General features: G+C 40.3%; 1 protein-coding gene across 1 annotated transcript in view; it reads left to right on the top strand.

The window, feature by feature from the left end:
• The window catches only part of smyd3 (SET and MYND domain containing 3), a 60,716-nt gene extending 45,937 nt beyond the window's left edge, over positions 1 to 14,779 (top strand). The window contains exons 6-12 of the mRNA XM_058629803.1: positions 791 to 858; positions 4,830 to 4,932; positions 5,913 to 6,023; positions 7,403 to 7,490; positions 8,219 to 8,393; positions 14,264 to 14,372; positions 14,467 to 14,779. Coding sequence (XP_058485786.1) covers positions 791 to 858; positions 4,830 to 4,932; positions 5,913 to 6,023; positions 7,403 to 7,490; positions 8,219 to 8,393; positions 14,264 to 14,372; positions 14,467 to 14,568 — 756 coding nt within the window. The 3' untranslated portion in view covers positions 14,569 to 14,779. The remainder of the gene's footprint in view (positions 1 to 790; positions 859 to 4,829; positions 4,933 to 5,912; positions 6,024 to 7,402; positions 7,491 to 8,218; positions 8,394 to 14,263; positions 14,373 to 14,466) is intronic.

The raw sequence follows: 14,779 nt of genomic DNA, 5'->3' as shown, positions 1-14,779 counted from the left end.
AAGCCGTGATTCATTGTCTTTGTGTAATTACATTTCCCACCCAGCTTCACAGTGAATGAGTTTAGTAAAAAAAAAAAAAAAAAAATCATCTCCCATGAGGACAGACTTTTATTGTGTTTAATACAAGTGCAGATTTAAGTTGAATCGTTTTGATGAGTTTTAGTCCTGGATGGGAAACATCTCGCTGTGTCTCACCTTCTGTTGCCTCCAGAATTCCCGTCATGGTCACATGTCTTTGTGTTTTCAGTCATATTCCAACCTGTTTGCAGCTGTCTCACTTTATTGTTGTTCTTTGTCTGTAATGACATTAAAAACAAATCACTTACATTGTTGCAGAGCAACACAGGATCTGAACACTGCTATACTGCTATACTGGGTTTGATTGACAATGGTTTGAATCTAACACACATTTTGTTAACAATTAAAAGGTATACACTACATTTTTAAAATGTAATCTCTTTTATTAAAACCTTCCTGAATCTTATACGTATACCCACAGCTGCCAGACTACCTGAAGTGTTCATTGGTCATCACTCTCAACTGAAAGTTTTCCCCAATTTCACATTTAACCTAATGTTCTTTATCTCAAAGCCTGTTGTGTTTCAATTAAAAAAAGCTGCTGGGGTAGTTTTTTTTTCTGCAGGTGCCTCAGAGATTTTCGCAATTTAATGTTCAACGCAGATGATGAAAGGTTTTGTGTTTGTTTCCCTCAGGCAAAAATCCCCCCTCCCACACACACACACACACACACTCAAGCACTTTTTTAACCTTATATTTTTCTCCTTGTCAGGTGACGTGTAATTGTTTCACCATCTGTGATGGAGAGCTGCAAGAGATTGGAGTTGGGCTGTATCCGAGGTAACAAACAAGCACACACACACACAGACACAAGGATAAAATGTGAAACATACATTTTTTTGTTAGTTTATTGTGACCTGTCTGACATTAGACACTCCAAATTGACAGTAGGTGTGCATGTGAGAGTTGATGGTTGTTTATCTCTATGTGTCCCTGTGATGGACTGGTGACCTGTCCAGATTGTACCCCGCCTTTCGGCCTATGTAAGCCGGGATTTGCACCAGCGACCCTCATGTGGATAATAAAGCAGTAGAAGATGGATGGATGGTGTCTTCTCTGTCAAATGCCACAAACTGTAGATGCAGCTGTGGAGTAGACCAACCCCACCCATCCTTTATCTTTACGTTTGAAGCTCCCACCCAAATGCTCCTCTCGGCAGGTCTTTGAAGTACCAGGAAGAAGGGAGAAGTAAATTTTCGCTGCGAGGCAAAAACCTGAAAAAAAAAAGAATGTTGACAGGAAACTTAAATAGTGTGTGTGTGTATGTGTGAGAGGGAAATATGAGGTTTCTTCTGGCAGAAATCAAATACCCATAAGCCATTTTGTGATTAGGTCCTGACATTTTGTAGGAGTCTGTCTTTCACATATGATGCACACGGCGATTGTCTTGTCATTCACACCAGTCTGAGAACACACAGGCAAGCAGTGGAGCCTGACGTGAGCAGCAGGAGACTCGCTCACTGTGAATTATCTGGAGCTTTTGGTGCTGCGTTCTCACATCAGTTCATTTGGGCATTGGTGATTTGAGTGGGGGACCTGGCAGGAAAAGTTTTAGAAATTGCCTGAAGCAACTTTTGTGCACAATTGCCTTCGCACATGGAGGCCCTCCAGACAAGTCCATGACCTCAGTGCGGGTGTGAAAGCAACTAGAATGAACAAGGTGGTGAACACGGTAATCCCACCACTAAATCCTGAGTGAGGGGGTAGGATTTGGTCTGGTTGTTGCACATGTTGTTAGTTTCTCTCTCTCCCTCTCTCACACACACACACATAGTGTGCAGGTATCCTGGCCAGTTAATCTGGCTGGTGCTGAGATGTCAGATGGTCATTGTGGTTTTACCAAAGCCTGACAAAGCCTTGCCTGTCTGTGTTAGTGCATGTGTAGGTGTGTGTGAGAGAGAGTGAGTGCGATCGATTTTTGTCGTAACTCATCCATAAATGATGGGGCTGTTCGCAGGATGGTCCCCTGCCTATTCATATTTTGGGTTGCCTAGCAACCCTAGGTTTGCTAAACAGAGGGGGATTTCTGTGGCGAGGCTACACCTCCATCTCACTCCAGGAGACGTTCATGTCTCTCCCTCGTGTCAAATCGCATCTTTTCCTCATTTGACCAATGTTTTCTGCCCTCCCTGTCTCATCCTTCCCTCAGTGCCATCCTCTCATCCTCCTCTTTTTCTTTCTCTACCTCAATGTTCTATCTCTCTGTCTCATTCCTTCTCTTTCTTTATCCCTAGTAAAGTTCCCTAGTTTCCCTCTTTTTTTTGAAGGGGTATCCTATTTTCTTTCTCCAAGTCATACTTCTTTTTGTCTTTTTCTGTCCAATTGTGTCCCCTGTCTTTCTCCACCTCATCCTCAGTCTTTCTGTCTCCTGGATGTCTAACCCTCATCTTTTAGTGCACTGAAATGTGCACCTGCTGCCAAGTTCTCACTACAGTAAACTACTGAATTTTTCTTGTGACGTAAACAAAATAATTTAAACCTTTCTCTCATTGGATGTCAGATAAATTTAAGCTCAGTATTTCACCCTCAACCTGCCTTATGTCCAGCAGCACTTAGTCTCAGTCAGTCGAGCAGATATTGTTAATGTGAGACGTAGTTTAGTTAATTAACCTCATTAGTATGCTAACAAGCTTCTTGCATCAGATAAAAAAACAGTGTGTTGAGGGTTTGATTTCTAGTTTATATTCAACCTGCAGCGTCTCCACTAAGGAACAGAGCCAGAGGGTAACGGATGGTTTTACAAAGGCTCAACACACAAACACGCACACACTCACTCACACACACACACACACACACACACACACACACACACACACACACACACAGAAAGAGAGAGACTTTATCGCTATCACCCATTGTTTTTGCGCCATGAATACGATTAACAACAGTATCGTTAAGGCAGAGGTCATAAAAACGGATGAACCTCTTCAGTACTTTTCCCCAGCCATGAGTGCAGCGACAGCAGATGTGTTTTAACTTTTTTACAGGTCAGAAAGGTTTTGAAATCGCAGCATCAGTTTGAGAACGATGAGAAGACATCGAGGCAGAGACTATGGGAAACAATAGTTGTGTTTGTTGAAGCATAGGTTACTCACTGTGCCAAAATCGGCCCACATTCATAACCAGGAAATTATTATTACCGCCAAAACACACAGTCATGTTAATATGCAAGTCTGTAGACATGTTCATAAATGACATAAAGTGAGCAACGTGATCCTGGTGACTGAGCTTATTATGCTTCTAATTTTTAAGGCTTACACTCTTTTCATTGTACATTAAATATTGGCCACACTTAAACTTATAGCACCTGTGTGCTGTAGATCATATACTAATGACGTTCATAATCCTTTTTTTTTTTTTTTTAAACTAAACTAAAGACCTGTGGTGATACTGAATTAATACGTGTGTGGGAGGATTATGAATATAGAAGAAGAGTAAAGAGTCTGTGTAATGATTCAGGAGGAGGCGGAGTATCCATTGTTTCCTGATTTGTTTAAGTGTGCGTGTGTGCAGAGACTGAGAGATAGATAGCAAAGAGTGACATTTATTATGATAGAAACAGAGTTATCGTTTTATCCTAGGGTTGTACGAGTGTGGTTACCTTCTCACTATGACTACATTACTACATTACATCACATTTAGGCCTCAGCACTGAAACCCGATTCCAATAATATCAGCATATTATACTGTAGCAGCAGTTCCTGTGATCTGTTTACCCTCACTGCCATGTGGTGACATGTGGAGCTGTGTGTCGTTATGTGATAAGACTCCAGATCACTGGGCCACAGTGTGTATTTTTGAATATTTGGATATCTGCTTGTACTTGGTGTAAAAAGATTTGTCTGTAAATTTAAATCTGTTTTAAATCCGTTAACTTTTAAATATTAACAAATGTTTCTTACATTATAGCGGAGTTTACACATGCTACACTCAGGAAGTGATTTGTTTCATGTCAGTTCAGACAGCGACAACCGCAACTTTGCACTTTTAAAGTGAGACAGCTGCAAACAGGTTGGAGAACGACTGAAAGACACAACGATGTGCCCACGAAACGTCTCAGAAGTGAATTGTACTGCTCAGAAAACCCCAGTTGTTCAGTACTTTGACGGATAAACATTACTTGTTCCGTCCGCCCCTGCACTGCTGCTGTACACACACAAATACTCCCACCGTCGGGGCTCATAGTCCTGATTGACAGATCCTGTTTTCACATGAAGTATGCAGCCCACAATTATGTTACATCGTTTTTTTTGTTCATGAAGACTAAACAGAAGCGGAACAATAACATCAACAGCAACAGAAATCCACAAAGGTTACACATTTCTTCTTAAATTATTCATTTATTTTGACATTCACTGCTGCTTTAAAAATGAAAAAGCCATGTATTCTTATTGTTGACATGCTGTTGTTATGATATGCAAGTACCTTTTTTTTTTATTGATCAGTAGCGACAAAGATATGTTGCCTTCAGCAGCTTTAAACTAAATATCTGCCAGTCGGTATGGTTTAAGGAGTTCCTTACACATATCATAATTTCTTTAATGACCATATTCTCCTCCCTCTTCTTCCTTTTCTTCTTCGTCTGCTCCTGCCCCATATGTGCTCTCTCTCTTCCCTGTTCCCACTCACTGTCCATCTTCCATGAATTTGCCTCCACATTGATCGCCTCCTCTTTCCCCTTCACTTCTCCTCTGTCCTCCTGCTCCTTGCTTTGTTCTCTCTCTCTCTCTCTCTCTCTCTCTCTCTCTCAGTCTATCTCTGTTAAACCATGAATGCAGGCCCAACTGTGTGATGGTGTTTGAGGGAACAAACCTGCAGCTAAGAGCCGTTCAAGATATCAAACCTAAGGAGGAGGTATGAATGCGAGAAAAAGAAAGTGCTCACACTGCATTTTCACAACATTAATAGCAGCAGCAGCAGCAGCAACAGTTTTTTAATGACTGTCAAGTAGCCTCTGCTTTTATGTCCATGTTTCTTTTATGTGCAATATTGTTCTGAATGTTTTTTATAATCACTATTGTTATTGATGGAGGAGTAATTTAATGATGTGTTATTAAGGCCCAGCCATATTAAAAGCCATGTACATCACATCTCTGCAGTTACTGTCCGAGATGATAATAAATGTTAATGGTGTAATGAATTTAATGGCGTTAGAGGATATTATAAGTAACACTAAGTGAAATATCAGTGCGACCCAAACATGATTTCTACAATTTTTCCATACTTTATCATCCCTCTGGCTGTATTTGATGAGATGCATCCACACAAACACAGGATCGCGTCTCTGAGCCAAACTAACATTACCTATGCTATACGCCATTTAAATGCTTTACGTGCTTGTTGTGCTTTTGATGTAAATGAGGAGAAGATCAGTGTTTCCAATATAGTTTAGAAAAGTCACAATTAAATATTTTTTCCCCACTCATTCAGCCTTAGACTTGATTTTTAATTTGCAGCCTGCCTTTCATCCACTATTACTTGCCTCCAATTTCCTCTCCACCTCTGGGTGAGAATTTTACCTTGAATACTTGAACCACATCACTTCAATATATGAATATTGAAATAACACATTTAAAACAATTTTAAAAAACACATCACTTTTTAACACTGGAATAATACTAATAAAGTAGCAGCATTAAGTGTTGGCAGTGTTTTTACTTCTGTGGCAGATTTCTGTATTTTGTAATTACTCAAGCTGTTAGAGAGCGATATGAGATATGAAAATAAATTGAACCGAAATGGTTCCGAAAGAACTCTTTTTGAAAACAGGTCAAAGATGTTGGCCAGAGTGCACACAACATTTCACTGGTGTCAGTGTATTGTTTGTTTTACAGCTCACCATAAGCTACATCGAGACCTTGTCTCTGACTGAGGATCGACAGAGACAACTGGAGGAGCAGTACCTTTTTACCTGCCACTGCCAGAGATGCAACTCTAAAGATGCAGTAAGATTAATACAATTGCTTTTTTAAATTCTCAAAAATTCAAACCCAAATTTAATTTTCTTAAATTGCACATAATAATATGTGTTAAAACCCAGGATTGGTGTAAAGTGTGGAGAAAATACCACTTACAATACACTGGAAGTCACTGTCTGCAGTGGAGCTGCGAATGTAGCGGCACTTTCTCTTCCACCATTTTTGATTAATGTACTATATTTATATAGTGACATTCTTGTCTTGATGACCACTCAAAGAACAACCAGATTCAAACAGGATCTACAGTATTTGCAGGCCTTTTTTCCTCCCACACATCTATCACCCAGTTTCAGGCTGAGAGGAGCCACAAACCTTTAGTCTCATAACCTTTAGTTTGGAACATGACCCACTCTACACGATAACTTCCGGCTGTCGTCTCTGCTTCAGTGGTGTATGTTTCTTTCTTTCTTACTTTCTTTCTTTCTTTCTTTCTTTCTTTCTTTCTTTCTTTCTTTCTTTCCTCCTTCCTTCCCAAAACTGTTCAACCAGAAGTTCAAACACACACGCACACACACACCTCTGCCGTGCCACCGTTGCTTACACAGTGTATCAGTGCATAACATGTTACTGTGTACTCTACTACTCTACCTCCTTTGCCTCCTTCACTCTCTCAGTCTGCCTTATCTCCTGCTTTCCTCCTCTTCCTCCTCTGTCACTCTGTCACGCTCCACCTCTTCACCCCTCTCTCCTGCTCCCTTCCTGTCTGGCTGCGTACCGAAAATGAGAAAAATCATCACCGTCTATCAGCCACAGTTTTCTTTTCCGTCCATCTTCTTCCACTCCAGTTTTGCTTCCACTATCTCACTGTCTTTCTCTGATTTTTTTTTCTTCTCTGCCTTCATTCGCTTGCTTTGTTCTCTTTATCCCGTATATTGCACTTAGTTACACTCAATACAACAGCACCTGTCTGTGTGTGGGAGACGGAAAAAGAAAGCACTCAGATGATTCCCTGGGAAAACCACTTTATTCAGTCCACCTTTTTTCTAGGACTGAAAAACACACACACGTGCAGTCATCCTTCTTTCTCTTTAATCTTCAGATGATGATGCCAGATGTCCGTTGACAAAAAACTGAGGAGATGGTGTTTGTATTGTTGTGCACATATGCATTTTCAGACATGCAGTCGGGTCCAGACGTGCTCCTGAGTTTGCGGTGCATACATGACAAATGTCGGGGAAGGTTTTCTGGGTTAGACATGTTCACAACAGCAGGAGAATCTCCAAACGAAGGCCTGAGGCTTTGGCTAGATCCTTCACACATCCACACATAGATCATTTTGAGAGTTCAGTACAGGTGTGAAAAGCAGCTTAAGTGTCTTCTTTGTTTTTTTTTTCCTCTTTGTCCAGGACAGGCTCATGCTCTCTGGTGAAGAAACAACATGGCGTCTGTTGAAGGACGCTCTTCCCAAACTGGAGGAACACAAAGCAGAGTTCAGTATCCTTTTACATCCAGAATCCACCAGTTGAAGTTTAAAATGCTTTAAAAAGCTTTAAAATGTATTATCGGATATCGGTAAATATGCCAAGGTCCGCCGATATGACTCATGACTAAAGTAGTAGGCTGAAAAAGCTGATGCCTCCTTCCCTTCTATGCTAGAACCCTTCCGACATATCTATGAGAAATATTATGTTAATTACAGAAGAGACTAATTGACAAAATGATATATTTGCCCGAATATTGGGCAAAAATAAAGATGTATATATCGGTATTGGTTAATGGCCAAGGCACTCCCGTCATGATATATCAGTATATTGGATATTTGCAAAAAAGTCCTTTTTTATAACCCCTCAAACCTTGAGTTAACAGGTGTTAGTTTATTGACTAGGTTGCACATGTGACCTTAGTCAGACGATGAACAAGTAATAATAAATAAGTAAAATAAAGCGACAATATTTTACACTCAAAAATCAGTCAATGTGTACTATCTGGTATAAAAAAACTGTTTAAAAATTCCAAATGATTCATTTAATGAGGTTTTATTACAACATACTCTTTCTTCTGTGCATCAATGATATGATTTTACATATGTTTTTGTGTTTTTCACTGAGTTGTATAAAGTAAGTTTGTCTTTGTTAATTAATGTTTGCTTTTAGAGGTTAACTCGGACATGGCTTGGCAGATCAGACATGTCTCACATTGGTCCTCCTTAAGTGAGCCTCCAGATTGGGAAGCACTGCTGAAAAGCTGTAGTCATTTGTTATCAACCGTCGGTGTTGATGTACCTGATGAAAATCTCTACAAGCTCAGAATGACAGACATGGCTTTGGATGCCTGTGTTCACCTGGGACGCTGGGAGGAAGCTCTGGGATATGGAGAGAAGACTCTTCCAGTATACAGGTGATTATTAATATAATTATTTATAGACTGCAATTGTATATTTTTTTTTAAACCCTCACGTCATTTCAACATCATCTTAAATTGTGCTATTATTGCTGAGAATCTTACTGAGTTAAATGTCACATTAAATATGTGTTGTTATTTGTTTTGAACTTGAAAGGACATCTGATTATTAATAATGGTTCTGTTGTTGTTCAAATGTGTTGTGATGCTCAAGGAAAACGCAACTGATGGAGCGTGAGAGAGAAAGAGATGGTGGGAAGGAGCTCTGTTGGTCAAGGAAACATACACACAAACACTGGCAACATATGTATGGGAAGCAGCAACACAGCTTATCAATAATTAACCAACCACAGAGCAACAGAAAGAGAGAGATGGGGATGATTAGAATGAGGGTGAGAGATTGGTGTCAGTTGAAAGAAAGAAAGAAAAAAAAAAAGAGAGAAAAATGTGTCAAGGAAACTGAGGCGAAAACCAAGGTGAGGAAAGGGTGTGAGGGTTTCGGGGGAGTCGTGGAGGAGATAATAGAAAATGGAGGGAGGAGCAGTAGAGAGTGGGGTGAATGGTCATCAACAACCTGACAGAGAAGAGAGGAGGGATGACAGATTTAAATAAGAGTTCGAGGAGGTTGTAAGAAACGGGAAAGCAGTGAAAAGTGAAATGAGGGAAATGTGGAGAAATGCACTGCGCTGAAGCTCAGTGATGGAGGAGACAACAATGAAGAGAGAATCAAAGGGAAGGAGAGATGAAATTGTTGAGGAGAAACAAGTAAGAGAGTGGGAGGAGGTTCCTCCATATTCATCCGCTATCTTCCTCTGGGCTCTTCAGAAAGAAGTAAGATAGCTGCAGGAGTTCTCTCTGTCTCTTTTCTCCCGTCCTTCCCCTCATTCTTTATTCCTTTCTTCTCTCTCTGCTGCTCTTATTTGTCAGTTTCACTACTCGGCTCCTGATGTATAGAGGGACCTTTTCCCTGCACCTACTCTAGCGTCAGGCTGAACATATTTTACCGCTACAATTATGCTCACACACGAACGCACGTTAATGGATTCATGAAATCATGTAGATATATGTGTGTGTTGTAGGGGACTGAAAGTTTTCCGGAGCTGCACAGCATCAGTGATTTATGTTTTTTGTTTTTTTTTGTTATTCCTGCTGAATAAACGAGCCAAGACTAATCTCTCTAGGTTTTTTCGGGGGGTTTTTCAGAGAAAAAGAGTCTGTTTCTGCATCAACTGTGTCCTCAGGAGACCAGTGAAGTGTGGCCACAGTGTCAGGCTGTGTGAACCTGCTCATGGCACCACATGAAATGCAAAGTATCGTCGAGGCGTTTCAGTCCTTTGAAATGTCGACAGGCAACAAAGGCCCTTCATCAGAAATGAGCCAGGGCATCCTAGTGTGTGGTCGGTGCCCAAAGTCCTCGGCATTGTTTCATCACTGTTGATTCCCTGATCTGATAAAAGATAACAGGAATTCTGGGAAATGCCTGACACAACAAGATTAAATGGCACAGCCATAGAAAGAAAAACTGGACACAGTTTCTGGTCTGGAAAGAGCAGCCAATGTGGAAGTATGTCTTTTAAACATAAATTTCAAATAAATTCACACAATACTGATTCAATTTGACCAAAAAATGATGTACTGGAGCTTGAGGTGAACATTTGACATCATTTACAAACTGTGGTTCTTCTACTGACCAGTGTGTTCTGCGCTATAGTGAATTGGTCATCACTATGGACATCTTGTGATTTGTTGTTCAGAAAGTTCAAACTGAAACGGGACAAAAACTTACTTCTTAAACAAAACCTTGTAATCCTGAACAAGTTAAAGCTCTGGCTTAAGTGTTAGAGTCCAGGTTGTGTGTGCAACTGTTTAATTTGCCTCAATATTAATATAGTTAATCTATATGTTCTGACTTTTACTGTAACGGTGCAGTACTGGCCAGGTTTCACTTGATCTTAACTCTACAGGACTAACCTGGTTAAAATAGGCTAATCGGCGACTTCATTGGTTTTGCATGTAAGTCGATGAGAAAATGAGTCTACGTCTCTCTTGATTTATAGCATTAATAAACATTTTCCTGCAGAGTTTATCATCTCAATCACTAGTTTCAAATCCCCTTCAATACAGCACGATGTCCATTTTGTAAATGATGGCCCCCATTTAGAGTCAAACAGGTGATAAAGCAGGTTATGCTTTAGGTGGCACGCAAGGTGACCTGCCTGTCCCCACACTCTCTGTAACACCCGCTCCTCACTTCCTCCCCAGCTCCAGCCTCTCATCTACATCCTGTAAGGATCCTCTGGATTCATTAAAAAAAACCCACACTAGATGATGTTAATCAAAGCGAGTGGCATCATGCTGGGCCGACACTTGACTACTGCAAAGATTTAGTGTAGCACTTCCTCTACACCAGACGTCACCAGCCACCAGTTTGCTGGTGGTTCATGTAATGTGTGGCATTCAGGTTTCTCTCCAGTCTTAGTTTTATTTAATTTTTTTGTAGAATAGTGTAAATGGGAGCAACCCCCGCTTGGTTGATATATAAAACTCGGGATGAGGCATAATGAAAAAGCTATTTTTATTTAAGCTATAGAAGACTCTTCTCTAGTGTAAGCAAGCATGTTTTATTGGACCGAAACCAGCACGTCTCTGCAAAGAGGGTTCACTAATATCATTTATATCTTTAAATGTTATACAGTGACATACGCAGGGGTGATTGCGTTTGCTTAATGGTGGTGGTGCTGAGCTTAACGGTTGCACTTGACAGAAAACAAAATACAATTAAGGCAAATACTAATCTCTCCTCCTTGTTTTTGTTCCCCTTCCTCGGTTTTGTACATTGTAAAATAATCCATGTCGGCTCCTCGCGAAACAGCAGGCTGTGGATCTTTTGTTCCAAACAAGGCCCTCATTAGTTTCACAGCATTTGTCTTGAAATGTTACGCTTTTTCCACAACTATTCATTTTTCCTTCATGCCACCTCCCCTACTTATAGCTGAGGGCTATGGCTTTGTAAATAGCTACGTAGGGCTCATCTGTATTTCTCTTCGCTTAACTCTCTGGGGGGAGAAGGAGGTAGGATGCCAGGGAACGGCAAGTTAATGAAATTATTTTAATGGCTGTGTGCAATTTTAGGTGTAAAGAGGAAATATAATTGGTGTGTGGTCTAGATGCGAGTGCTTGCATGTTGCCGCTACTTTAATCAGCGGCCTGATAATTAAATCAATATTGTAACTTGTTATTATTCATGGAGGACTAATGTTGTTGAGTTAGTGTTTGAACTTTCTGTTGAATGATTCCATTTTAACCACAGAATTAGGGGCCACCTCTCAGTTAGGCTTGAAGGTATGAACAAATGAGCTGCTAAATGAGAGAAAACGGCCCGAAAATTATCAACCAAGCCAGAGAGGTTTAAATTACCCATCGCTACAAGTTAATTAATTAACTTGGATTTCACTCGATTCAGACGACCTTTTTCTTTTCAATTAAAACGTGAAAATCCTTTTGTTTTATACTCCATCTATTCATTCGAGACATAAAAGCATTGAGCGGAAACGGGAGTGCCTGCAGACACACACATTCCTATAGATGTTGTTCTTCTGTAAACACTCTCATAAGTTCTCTCATGTTATATTTCTACATTAAAAATCCCCAAATGATGAAACTTATGTTTTATATTGTAGTGTATTTACATTCCCCACACTCTTTAAACCCATAGGAATACATAATATTCATGAGGTTTACCGTCTCTGCTATAACCTCCTGTGGAACGCCAGAGTGAGGAAGGAAATATTCTTTACCTTTTATTATGTGAATTTGTCACTAATGGATCATGACTCCTCTTTGCCGTTTGCTGCATGTTCTGCCGTCAGAAGCACAAACGCAGATGAAATGAGGAACAAATCAAGGAACCAAACAAAAACAACAAGACTATAATTCCCACAATCCCACGCTGCTTCCTGAAGTCATCAAAACAAACCTGTAGTGGCAGCAATTACACACTGTGTGTTTAATTTTCACAAGGTTTAATCTGAGCCAGGTATAATAATTATTTGTGGGAATCACAGGGTAACTTGCGCGATACGTGGTCCACGATACCAATAACATCGCGATACAGCAATTCTGTCTGTAATCATATGGGATATAGGATTGGTAGCTATGGTATTAGTTAAATGATCTGAATCAGTATTAGGAAGGAGAAAAAAAAGTGCTAACCAAGATTTCTACCCGTTTTTAATTCATAAAGATAATAATTACAGTGTTGTTTGCAGATGCAGTGCAGACTCTGCTCCCAGTTTATTGGATTGAGAGCATATCGAGCCCCCTCTTGTTTGCCTGTGCACACTTGAAGGGTGAAGTGGATTCAATTTGACCTTATCTTGGTGTTGGTGCATTCTCAGACATCAGTCCAGCGCTGATTGTGTATTCATGTGTATTCTGTGTTTACTTACAGCTCTTTGTGTTTGTCAGAGAGAGTAACTGCACGAGACAAGACATTTAGACGAGGTGAGAGGATGGAAACGGAGATTGGTTTGTGCCTCGCACTGAGCTTCGTATGCCATCTTACAGTGGTTGCGTGCTATTAATAAACAACCATGTGTGAACAAGAGCAAACTGGAAACACAGGGAAGAATTCAAAGGCCAGTGAAAGACGAATTAGAAAGGAGAGACGACGCATGACTGACTGATCGACTGATATCACCAACTTTAATCCCTGGTGTTTAGCCTGGCAAAAAAAATTAATAAATGCAAACGTAAACAGGTAGGAGTGGAGCAGAGGAAGTGATAAAAGAGAGATTATGAGAGAGAGGAAGAAAAGAGGATAAATGCCAAGCTGAGTTGGATGAATGAGTTTTTTTTTTGAGACACTCCAGTGTTTACCTACAACAAAGCTGCTTCTTAAGATCCCCTGGTGTGTGCACTCATGTTTATAGCACCCGGAATGTTCCACTTGTTTGTATGAACGGGGTGACACATGTGTTTGTTTGAACTTCACAGCTTGTGTGTTTATGTTTTTTTAAGGTAGTGTGTTTGTGTTATTAGTATAAAGGCCATGTAGTGTCAATGCAGAACCATTTACATGTGTGCTTTCAGTTTTTTGTGTTGTCATTGAGAATTCAGTGACATTATCAAGATGCAAGTCATTCCATATGATGAAGAATCAATGGTTAATCCCATAGACTGTGTATCAGAAATTGACAGAAACTCCAGGTTTGGAAGGTGAAGCCGATGTGGAAGTGTCTGAAACAATGTTTCGTCTCCGGTTGCCATCAGGTGGCAAAAATTAGCATTGGATTTATACCATGAGTAAACTTTTTTATGGTCTCAATCAGTAGTGTCAGGTCTTCTGTAATACAGCATGGTGTCAGTTTTGTAAACTATGGTCTCTTTAAGAGTTAATTAGGCGATAAAGCAGGTTATAGATTATAGTATAGCTGGTATTCACAATCTCTGTAAGATTCACCCCTCAAATCTTCCCCCAGCTCCTTCCTTCCCTGTTTAAATACAAGCACAGACAAGATGGCACTAGTCAAAACTGCAAAACTTGACACTTTAAAATGACATTTTCATGTGTGACATATGTATCTCAAAAATTTGTTTTTGCATCATGTCATCTTTATTTTCAATTTCGGCTTCATCTTTTCTCTGTAGTCCTTTTATTTGCGTTAAAATTTTTCTTTCAGGTCAAAGGTTAATCATTAAAGTGAATCATGTTTGGTGAAAATCTATCCCTGAAATGTTGATATACACAATCTGTCAGGAGAAGACACAGAGAGAGAGAGATATAGATGTAAGAAGGAGATTGAGAATGTTGTGTCTGTTGGAAGAATCTGATTTTCTCTTAACTTTCTCTCTCTTCCATTGTAAAGACAATACTTCCCTGATCCTCATCCAGTCCACGGAGTCCAGCTGGTGAGAGTCGGAAAGCTGCAGCATTACCTGGAACACATCGACGATGCTTTGGACACGTTCAAACAGGTGTGGTGTGGGGGCGTGGTGAAAGTTGTGTCCAGTGGTGCCGTCAACAGCTAAGACGCTCAGTAAATGTGTGACGTTTCCTCGTCTTTCACAGGCCTTTCAGATCGTAAAGTTCACCCACGGTGAAGGTCACCCGTTAACCACCGACTTGCTGATGAGGATGGAAGAGTGTCGCGCAGAGCTGGATCAGCTGTAATCGAGCCGTCACCGACACAAAAATACTGCTCTGCTTTACTTTACTGTCCTCGTTCTCTGGCGTTGCTAATTAATGTGATTAAATGAACATATTTTTTATGCTTCTCTTCTTGAAGTGGATTTTGTGGAACCTTGCAATCTGTGTGTGTGCGTGTTTTCTAAACTTGCATCCGTTCTCTGTACATATTCATTACACATACTTCCCGTGTTAA

Source organism: Solea solea, chromosome 5, assembly GCF_958295425.1.
Source record: "Solea solea chromosome 5, fSolSol10.1, whole genome shotgun sequence".
NCBI lineage: Eukaryota > Metazoa > Chordata > Actinopteri > Pleuronectiformes > Soleidae > Solea > Solea solea.
Note: the sequence above shows the minus strand (reverse complement) of the source record. Positions and strands in the feature narration are given on the sequence as shown.